Below are 11,430 nucleotides of genomic sequence, written 5' to 3' on the forward strand. Positions count from 1 at the left end.
CGTGATAAGATGTGTTGCTCGAAGAGTCGAAGCGGGCAGAGTATGCAAGACGACAATGGTTTATGGACCAGGCTAAAGGGTAGCCAGAAGAAGCAATCTCCTCACTTGAAGGAAGTATGTGAGTATGGAATATGTCTGACTTCCATCGAATGGTGTAGGGTCAAAGTGGAATAATCTTGTCAAGACCGGTGAGGTGGTGGGAAGAGTAGGGCTGGGAAAGTAAAGAAAGGAAGAAGGAGAGGAAAGAAAGACGGTTGAAAAGATGAGACTTTATATAGCCATCGCCGGAGAGTCTTCCATCCGGCGGAGAAGTCTTTCATGAGGGCCACGACCTGTCTAAGGAGGGGGGGTACGAGTCATTCATTGGGCATTGGACCATCCCGGGAGCCTTTTTTCCCTCGCATCAGGCCTCACTTTCCCAAGACCCCCCAGTTCCCTCCAATCCGGACCCCCCCATTCCGCTCATCTCTCGATTATTGACAGCCCATTCGCTCCTGGTCCCGAATCGACCCCGCTCTGGTGGGAAGGCCAAAACTTAAGGAAGCGATATAGATGGCCGGAGACTGGTCCAGCCCTCGCAAGTCCCTCTCCACTCGGACTCTCTTCCGCGCTCCCGTGGCGATATTTGGGCATTTAGTCATTTTTTTTGGACCAGTTTCCATTTCCCGGTGTCAATTGGAAGATAAGGGACAGCTATAATATATAAAAAGGGAGGTGTTGGGCGGGATTGTTTTGAGATATCACAACTAGTCTATCCTTGGCGGATGAGCGGAATTACTTGCGTGCAGTTTTTCCCACTACCCATTGTTTTTCCCTTTCCTGCAATGATAATTTTCCTCTTCTCACATTCCCTCAGGCATCGTTTTCTACCCATCTTAAATCCTTCTTTGTGAGATTTCCAACCCTGGGGGATTTTTCCCGAGTCTTACTACCCTACTCTTCATTCATTGTGATCGACCATACCGGATGTCACTAATATTAGGAGGCTGGGTGGCTGGGCAACATGGATGCAGAGACTCAGGGCTTTATTCAACAGCAGGGAGATTGTAACAAAAAAAAAGTTGCATGGCTACGGAGTTAACTAATTGCGACTTACCCCATAGTCATTGTCGGCCAACGGTGACTCTCTTCAGCATCTTAGCAAATTTTTTTCCGTGCTGGTTTTGGTTCTGCGTGGTGACTGTCGAAGTCCTTACCGTGACACGTTCCGGTGGTGTCCTGTTTGGCATCAATTGGTTGAACATGTGAGGTCGGGATAGTAAGGGGCAAAGAGTGAGATTCGCGGCATTCGCTCGCTCCGATTGCATGTGCGTGACTTTTTTTTTCTTCTTTTCTTTTCTTTTCTTTTCTTTTTTTTTTTTTTTCCTTCTAACAATGTGGCCTTGGGAACACCCCTGAAAATTTGGCAGCGACTGAAACCTGTTCGGAGAAAGCAGACGCTAATGAAGCCGCAGAAATTTTGTTACAAATTGCCATAGGATCATAATCATGGCATTAAAAATCATTGTGTGCTCCACAAAAAAAAAAAAAAAAAGAAAAGAAAAGAAAAGGGGGAAGGATAAATACGAACAGAAGGAGGGAGTTCACTTGGAATCGATCACGGATTTCGAAATTCCACGATGGCTTCAACTCAGAAACTTAAGATTACCGAAGTGGCATGGTACGACATGGAATGATGCCTGAAAGACATTGGGAACGGTGTGACGAACATACGACGAGAAGAAGCAATGCGTGCCCAGGGACAGAACTGAAACCATCACCGAGAACTGCCTGCCCGTGTGGCCTTTATTGTCTTCACTCCTGCAAAAATCTCTGAAGCAATAAAGCAAATCGGCAGCTAAACGGCGACAAGCGCACTAAACGCCGCCGAACGTGGGAAGCTCCAGGACAAACGGGCCGGAGTGGACCGTTAGCTAGGTGAGCACAGTACACCCACATGGTGACAGGAAGCAATAATTGAACTGAGCTTATGGAGCTTGGGGAAATATCAGGATCAGAACCGCAAGGGAAGGTGGCAATTTGATGCTTTTTATTTATTTGTTTCCAACAGGTGCGGCCTTCCGTGTAGGGCTCCCGAGAGTGGAGGGTATTAAAAGAGGGAAAAAAAAAAGTTAAAAGGGAAAGAAAAGGATGAAGATCATCTCACAAACGACCATGCTGACAGGTGAAATCCGGCAAAAGAAAGCACCAGTCATCCTTCTTCTATGGTGACATCCACAGGTCGTCCGACGGTCTTACTGGCCTCCGATTTCCCGTGGCTCTAATGCAAGTCTCGTCATGGCTCTGCCGTTGTTGCCTTACCAGTTAGGCCGCAGTCCTCGACCCGTTGCCAATCTGTCCGAACACAATGAAGATCCAGAACTTACGCAAGTGAAATGAAGCAGGAACAGAGCTTGCACCTTCAGAGCAGCCCGACCGGATGGCAAGGTGACACGGCGACCCAATATACCATCAATGAGCCGTTGATTGGGTCAACTCGCTTGACATCCTCTTCCCCATTTTCTCTCCCATGATCTCCGCCCTTTTGTCCCTTTTTTGCTCTTTCACTTTTTCTTACTTAGGCGAAAAGGAAAAGAAGAAAAAAAAAAAATAGAATTGCCTACTTCTCATCTTTTTGTCCGTCAAGACTCGGATCACATGGAGCCGATATTTACGGACTACATCATCAACAAGGGAAGTCTGACCATAACCGCTAAGAAACAGCATCTCAGTCTCCCCAGCCCTCTCTGGCTTGCATCACTAGGCTGATGCAAGATGCTCGACATCCGTCTGTGCAGTAAAGTTGACGGTATGCCTTGGTCTAACTGTGTGTGGGCGATGCATCGTGGATTAGGGTCTCTAATCGTGTCGAACTATGGGCCTTCCCCCGTAGCGTGGATTGTGCCCAACGACCAACCGTTCTGTACTAGGGTTTAGACCAGTGAGGAGGGAAAAAGGTACATTGTCTTTTCTCACTAAGAACTCAATACGGTACCCGCTGGTTTCCAATGATCACCCAACTCGACCCTCCAAAGATGTTCGTGGGATGCAGCAAATGTGGGGTTTTCGCCTATCGCTCGTTTGCTTCCCTTCGCTCACCGCCACTAAAATTACAACTCGCTCAAAGGTTTCTCATCAGCCAACCGGCTTTTTGACCCATTGGGCCTCAAGCCCAATATCGGTCCCTTGGTCGCCTTCCTTGGCCCGTTTTGGCCTTTCTAGAACCCAACAAGATTGGACCCAAACTATTCAACAATAGGTCCTCTTGAGGGCCTGTGGGCAGGCCATCCATGCTTATGCCTAACGTGAAGCCTGGGGAAACATTCGCTTGGAGTCGCTTAAGGAGTCGTCGTGTCGTCATCCGTCTTTGGGCCCCTCGATTATTGCTCCTCATCAGCATCGATCTGGTCCTCAGTCGGTTGTGGGAGAACATCGCCTCTCGTGTCATCAATATCGCTCCTTACCCGCTAGGCCGTCAAAGTAAGGTCGCTAAGATCATCTCGCGCTTCGATTCTTACGTCTTGTTTTATGCTTCATTATTGTTGTCATGCATATTGTTCCATTCATTTATATTTCCCCTACTGGCATGTGTTGTCATATGCCAACACCGTTCTGATCAGCCGCATGTCTCCTTACCATCAATTCGGGATGAACAACATTGATACCATTGCAGGTTCAACTAACCCTGAACAGCTTGTCGACTCAGGTCGTACAAAAATAAAAGGCAGTCTGAAGGAGGCACCTGACATGGAACGCATAGAGCTCAGCAAGCCGACAATCTTATACTATCGCCAATGATGACGATCCTCCGACAACAATGGGACGATTACATCACCGTCTCCTGCACTATCAACTGCTCTAAAGCATTCAATAGGCCCATTCTCCTTTATCTTCATAATTGTTTGTCCTGTCACCTGAACTCTATGTAGTTACACAGGCAAGGAATAGATACCTTACTCACTGCCGGAATTCCCTCTCTTTCTTTTCTTTTTTTCTTTTTTATCTTTTGAATTCTCTCACACACCAAACGATTCATCAGCCACATGGAGATGACGTCCAAAAAGCAAGGGACTATCGAACTAACTAACAACAGTACAGGGCGCAGCTCATCTGACATGTATCATTTTGTACACCTCAGTTGATACTAGATACTGATAGGTCTACTGGTGGATACTCCCAGATATGCATATCTGGTTCAATCAGAGATCAAACCTAAAATACATATGTAGGTGGTGTGATCATCTTTTGGACTTAACTAGGTCACACGCTACTGGATTTTTACCAAGCTTGAAAACAGAAAAAGAGAATTTGTCTGATATAATGTAATTAAAGTATATCATATATATGTTGCCATCTGACCAATGACTATCCGAGTCCCGAAGCAAAGTGACAATTCCCTTTCATATCCAAACGGCCCCCAGCCCATGCTAGAACAGGTATCTCAATCCGTGTATGAATTATCTACTAAGAAGGCAAAGGAACAGAAAACATCGGGAAAGGGTAGATAAAAGGAGGGGTGGGGAACGCTCTGTTATCTGCAAATACAATTCCAGAAGTTAAATATCATGCTCATAATATGGTATCGGGAAGAGAAAATAAGAAAAGAAACAAAAGCCAGATATTGGAGGTTTGAAAGAAAAGAAGAAGTAAAGACGATTGAGAATTGCTCAACGAATCCGATAACAGACGCCACGCCACGAACGAGGTCGATGGTCCAAAGAACAACAAACCTATAATTCCGACCCCCGTAATGCTGAAAGGTATCAATCAAACCTGGATGCTCAATGCAGATGCGTAGTGAAAACCCGCGGTTGAAAAAAGAGAAGCGGACAATGAAACAGACTCGAAAACCAAAATTCACGACTCGAAAACATCCAAAGACGCCTTTCCGTCCGACGGCTTGTACCAAGCCAAAACCCCAGCCCAAAATTGAGAAAAAGTAGAACGAATAGCAGGTACATCAGGACACGGTCATAGCAGCCGGGAGGCCATGTACTTCCATTTGGCGCAATACCTGGAGGCTAAATCAGGCCAAAAGAAAGCGCCTGGGACAGACCCTCCGTTGACCGCACAGGATAACTGTAGGAATATAGGAGCTACCTTAATCCTCGCGAAGATTATCCCTCCTGAGACGGTCTCGAAGTAGAAGGAGAGGTCGGCTAGGATCGAGTAGTCCCATCATCATCTTGCCCAGTTCGTTATGTTTGATGGGTTTTGTGACATAGTCGTTGAAGCCAGCGCGTGCAGCGTCTTCAATTTGGTCTGTCATTGCATTGGCAGACAGAGCCATAATGGGTATTTGAGGGTAATGATTCTTTAGTTCCCAGCCACGAATATCACGACAAGTTTCGTATCCGTTTTTCATTGGCATTTGGATATCACACTGTGAAAGATGTTAGTCACAAGAAACCAGCAACACGGGGATAGCAGCAGCCTGTGCAACTTACTATTATAAGAGAGTAGTATCCCGGCTCCTTAGAAAATACCATTTCCGTGCACTCTTGACCATTTGACGCGGTTTCGGCCATGACCTTGATCTTGTCCAGATATTTCAACATAACCTGTGTTGCGTTAGCGCGGACGAAAACAGCTTAAAACTCTAGGCCAGAAACAAAAGACGAACGTACCATACGATTTGTTTCATCATCTTCAACGAGCAATATCCGGTATCCCTTGTTCCCGATAACCTCCTTCACCATCTTAGACATGGTCTTGAAATTATTGTTGATCTCTCGGGCCATGTCCTGATTTCTATCCTTGCTGAGGTCTCGCCTGTTATCGGGGTCAAAGATGGCTGAGAATGCCGAAGGCTTGACCGGCTTTGGCACGGTATAAACACGGCCACCGCTAGCAGATAGTTCCTTGATCTTTGAATTAATCTGTCGCTTCTGGTATAGGTCGGAAATAATGACAAGAGTGGGCGCGGACGCTGAATCGCACTCTAGAACATATTGAATCACGTCCTGGACGTCTTCCACGCTGGGTAAATTCAGTACCAGGTGCGTGATCTTAGCACTAGACTCATCATTCATTGAGTCCTTCCAATCCTCGACATCAGGTAAGGATGTGATTGAAAAAGGTATCTCATGAGGCACCACTTGTTCAATATGCTGCTTGATAGCTTTGCGCGTATTATCCAAGGGACATAGAATGAGAATTGAGTAAGGGTCCTGCGAGACCGGGGCATCTGAGCCTGCATCAACAGCTGCCGATGTAGTCGACAAAGACAGCTCCCGAGAGGTTGAAGAGGATGGACGAGCTACAGGACGAATGGTATCGCTGCTCGAAGAAGCCGTGGTATTCGGTCGAGCCTGCGACGAAATGTCCGTATTGTTGGGCTTTGCGGTATCAATCTTGGTAAGTGGATCCACAGCATGAAGCTCAGGAGTTGGTAGAGCTGAAGAAACTGAAGATCGCTCTGAGAAGCTATTGGAAGTAAACCGAGCCGAAGGATCAGAGCTGCTCGGGGGCTGGGAAAGCGGCGAGTCAAGTACGGATGAGATGTCGGAGGTATCCGGTCCCTTTGAATCTATAGAGTCCCTTGACGAAAAGAGCATCTTCTGCAGGGAACTAGGCTTGGATTGCAACCCAAGACCCTCGGACATGCTAGACGATTGTCGAACGAGGCGCGGTTCGTCGGGCGACGGTGGCGGAGGTGCGTCAACCTTCACATAAAACGAAAACTTGGCGCCTTGACCTTCTTTACTGCTGGGGGTCAATCTGCCGCCATGCATTTCGACAAGTTGCTTGGATAAGAAGAGCCCAAGGCCGCTACCAGCATGTTGTTGAGAGCCGTTTTGTCCTAATTGGCTGAACCGTTGCATCAGACGCTCGGCATCTCTTGCGCTGAAACCCTTCCCTGTGTCAACAACGTCAAAGTTCAATAGTAATTCTGTCTCCTTGGAGAGAGTCGCGGTGCCATGATAGATGGAGCAGCGTATGTGAATTTCACCTTGAGAGGTGAATTTGACTGCATTGCCAACAAGATTTATTAAGACTTGCCGAATTCTGAACCTGTCACCAATGACCATGGGAGGAACATCAACGTCCATTAGATAGTTGATTTCGAGGCCTTTGTCGATAGCTCTGGAAGAAACAGTGTCAATCACATCTTCAATCACCGACCGCACATGGAACCAGGAGTTAACTAGCGACATTTTCCCTGCTTCAACCCGGGAGACATCTAGAATATTATCAACCAATTCACGGAGGTTAGTGGAGCTGTTCTGAATCGTATCCAGCATTCGCCTCTGGTCCGTGTCGAGGTGAGTATCCAAGATGAAAGGAATGGTACCGAGTATTCCATTCAGCGGTGTCCGAATTTCATGGGACATGTTGCTGAAGAACTTGGTCTTCGATTCCATTTGGTTGTTCAATTGTTGCATTGCCTTGTTGAGCTCCCGCTCCAGGTTCTTGCGGTCGTTGATATCGGTACAGGTTCCGTACCACGACGCCTCTCCGCTACCGAAACTACTCGTCTCGACGCGCACCAAGCGAACAAGGTGCCACCTAAAGTCTGCTCCCTTGGAGCGAAGGCGAATCTCCGTGGAATAGAAGACACGTCCATTTTCATCTTTTTGGACAGAAGCCACACCACGTCTCACGAGTTCTTCAAGAGCAGGCGTAACCCCATTGGCAAGGTGTCGTTCTTGGAGGGTCGTGTCTAACCCAGAAACTGTGCTCTCCTTTTGGGACTCAGAGAGATATACAGAAAGTACGCCACATTTCTCCAAGTCGTCGGGATGAAGATGTTTCGCAAATCCAAAGTTGAGCGCTTCTTCAAGCTTCTGGCCGGTATATAAATGCCATTGTTCGTTCACAAATATGAGACCACGATACTCGGTGGCTTCAAACACAATCTGCGGGATGGAGTTCGAGAACGCTCTGTATTTGGCATCGATTGCAAACTTCTCTCTCTCCTGAGCTGCTTTGAGCTCCGCAATATGTTGCTCATGGATATCAAGAAACGACCCAATCCAATAAAGCACTTCGCCTGTGGAAGATAGTAGGGGGTTGGCTCGGAAGATGAACCAACGGTACGCGGACTCGTCGTTGAAACGTTTCACGCGCACGCGTTCCGTAAATTGTGACCCCGTCCGTAGAGCGTTTGCCCACTCTTGTGATACATGCTCGCGTTCGCTGCTGTGGATATTTTGCCAAGGGTCCCTTAGCTTTTGCTCCTGAGGTTGGCTCCTTCTGTATGCGTCAAATTTGGAGTTCGTCCAAATGACTTCGCCGCTTTGGGGCTTCGCAAGAAAGATATGCAGTGGAACGGAGTTTAGCATCAATTGTGCGACAGTATCGGTGAACGGACGTGGTAACTCGCGTGGTAGCTGGGCATAAAAAGAGTTTGCTGAAGGGTGACGAGACGAGTTTTGCGTCGGAGATATGACTGGCGGTGCGCGGAATTCCTGGGATGGGGATGCCTGAGCTGCAGTTGGGTCTTGTGCGGTGGTGCCATCTTCGTCTATTGGGAGCTTCCCCAGCAATCTCCCAGGAGAAGTGGGTGTAGAAGTTGTGGCGTTCTGCCGAGGCTTTGACAGTCGGTTCCGATGATGAGTCAACGCATCGCGGAGGCCCTTAAGCTGTTGAACATTGAAGTAGCTGTCCACAGCATCAGTTCCAAATTTGGCAGGAAATCCAGGTGATTCGCCCAGGACAGACGGAACCCCTGCTCCAATACTACCCAGCTCAAGACCAGGAGTACCGACCCCAGATGGACTAGGCTTCGCCGAGTTTGATCTTTCGTCAGGACTAGATAGGCTAGCACGAGCCTCCAGGGAACCGTCATCGGCTATAGTATAATTGACATGTCCACTAAGACCAGCTACCAGTTCCAACTCACTGCTTTCGTCAGAGAATGTTCCCCCAAGACCAAGAAGATGTCCGTAACGTGGGGCTTCGAGACGAGATGCAAACTGCCGCTCAAGCTGACTGTAGTGCTGGGCTAAGCAGAACGAAGTTGTCAAATGTGGGATAAGACAAGCGAGTGATTGTCGCAAATTCGCAGGATATGGTATTATAGGTGACAATATTGAGATGACAGCTACTGGAAATCTCAAAGTGGACGGAGAAGTTGGCTTCGAGCGGCCAGCATGCAAAAGAGGTATGTGAATTACAGACTTCGCTAGGTCGACACCAATGGCTTCCAGGGGGTTCAAATTCGAGTAATCATGTTGCGGAGGATGTTTTGCGAATGCACCTTCATCGACGGTATGGCTAGAAAAGAAGGGATTCTGCTCTGCGTGTGCACGGGGCGCTGGAGAAGGAGCAGGGGACTGTGACCAGGGGGAGGGAGGAACTTGTTCATATTCGTCGTAGAACTCCATCAAAGGGACTCTTGGCGCATGTAAACCCGATGCAGCAGGGTTAGAGACAGATCTGGACCGAATTGCATGCTCTTTGTTCGACGGCCGGACAGGCTCTGCCGTAGGAGTGACTTGCACCACGTCCTCTGGTGTTTCAACGTCACCCTCAGACTGTTTTGCTGCAGTATTCTCTGAATACTCTCTAGTTAGAACGACAGGCCCTGTGCGCCCGAACAATTTCACAACACCGGTCCTCTTTATAAGCGGATCTGTTTCAACTTCCAAGGGTCTGGATGTGGGGAAGACAACCTGTCGATGGTTATACTGGGCAGGACTTATCGGGTCAAAGGACTGCGTAAAGGGCACAGTGTGCGCCTGGTAGGGTGTAGCCGAGGTCTGGCTCTGAGTTGTTCCGGCACCATCTGGGTTTTCGCTGGAGATCTGTACGCGCTTGCTCTCGTTTTTCGCCTTTTGCTCCTGCGGTGAGGTTTCCGGGTCTTGCCATGTTGATATTTTCCGCTCCTTACCAAACCCTGCAAACGAATGCCTTGCCAGAAGCGAGGGTCGTTTTAAAAGTTTGGCAGCCCCCGATCCATTCGCCAAGCTCTCCGTGGTAGACTCTTCTTTCCGCTTTTCCGGGTTGGCAACCCCTTTGATAGATCCATCGCTCGTTCCAGTTGCCTCGTCGTGGGACTGCTGGTTCTGTAGAGTTTCCCGTTCATATCCTTCTATATTCCGATCGAAAACTGCCTTCTGGCCCCACGGCACGTTTTCAAGATCCGTCGCATCTCCAGGTATGGCTAGCGATGCTCTCTCAGCGCCATAGTTCTCCTGTAAGATGTGCACAACGTTGGCCCACCATGCATCAAGACCAGGATCGGCATTAAGCTGTAACGTAAGATCATACAAATTGGGGGTGGGATAAGTCGGGTCCTCAGCCACCGGTTTGTATTGAGGTGGCAGGAAAACGCTATGGGATGTAGGGGTCTTCATCGAGGTAGGGTGTCTTTCGTCTGCCAGTTGCGAGGTCTTGTGGACTTTGAGCTTTTCAGCTGGAAGTGTCAGCTTGAATGGGTTATGGTTGTGTGTAGGATCTTGCGTCGACCTTGGAGCCGATTGATGCTGCATTCTAGGGAAAGGGTACGATGGGGTCTGTCCGGGCATATTCTCAGGCGTTAAATCAGCGGCTCGTATCGTGCCTCCGGAGCCGGTTGAGTCGGAATATGAAGCTGAAGGCATAGCGTCTGTCGGGAGCGGTGCGATCCTCGGGGAAGATACATTTGAAATGCGCCTTTTCCTTGACGATTCGTAACTCGAGGAGACAGGGTCTGCTTGCGACGAGGTAGTTTCCCGAGTGGCAGAGGCGTTATGGGTCTGGGTTTGTTGCATCTGTTGATATACAAGCAACTCCTCCATCTGTCTCCGTAATTCCTTGAGGGTTTGCAGGCTTCGTCCCTGATCCTCTTGGTGCCCTTTTCCCGAATCTGAATTCTCCTTTTTCGTAGGTGGCGAGGCACAATACGGGGTCGCAGTCTGTTCATGTAATGCAGAAGGTGATTGAGAGTTAGCCTTCCATACGTTATCCTCTATGGGCACGTTTCCGTCCGCTGTGCATCCAACGTTTCTACTTGAAACCAGGTCGGATGTTGACTGGGGGGAGCCATGAAGGTGAGGATGAGGTGCGGCGACAGGCGAGGGGGCCTCGGCCGGCGATGGAAGCGGAGTTGTCCTCATACTATGAACTTCCCCCATCCTATACACCCTCCACCGCCGGTCAGATAATCAATTCTCCTGGGCGAATCCAACTCCACAGGAGCCAAATGAGGCACTCATCTCTCGGACGAAACGGTCCGCGGATCAGGTGAAGGAAGGCCGGAGAGTAAAGGGACGAGATTAGACCAGGGTGAGAAGAAAGGTATACGAAAGAGCGTAGGAAAGACGCGGAGAAGGGAAAAAGTGAAGTTCGTTAAACGCACGGAAAGAAAAAGGGCAAAAAGGGGTGGGCCTTAGAAAAGAGAAAATCAAAAACTCATAGGGTATACCTCGACCGGGTGAAAAGAACAAATTCTGGGGAAATAAGGAAAGAGAGAGGGACAAGAGGGAATGATGTGTAAGAAAGGGAAAAAGGGTTAGGAGGAAAAAA

At 48.6% G+C, this 11,430-nt stretch overlaps 1 protein-coding gene across 1 annotated transcript; it reads right to left on the reverse strand.

The window, feature by feature from the left end:
* Positions 1–5,080: 5,080 nt before the first annotated feature.
* Positions 5,081–11,021, reverse strand: pkhB (putative sensor histidine kinase/response regulator; the record flags this gene model as incomplete). The annotated part of the gene is made up of 3 exons (XM_032072536.1): positions 5,081–5,362; positions 5,427–5,540; positions 5,607–11,021. 3 exons carry the CDS (start codon positions 11,019–11,021, stop codon positions 5,081–5,083), a joined length of 5,811 nt encoding a protein of 1,936 aa, XP_031927827.1.
* Between the last annotated feature and the right edge of the window lie 409 nt (positions 11,022–11,430).

The sequence above is a fragment of the Aspergillus caelatus genome, assembly GCF_009193585.1.
Source record: "Aspergillus caelatus strain CBS 763.97 unplaced genomic scaffold BDV27scaffold_83, whole genome shotgun sequence".
Taxonomy (NCBI): Eukaryota; Fungi; Ascomycota; class Eurotiomycetes; order Eurotiales; family Aspergillaceae; genus Aspergillus; species Aspergillus caelatus.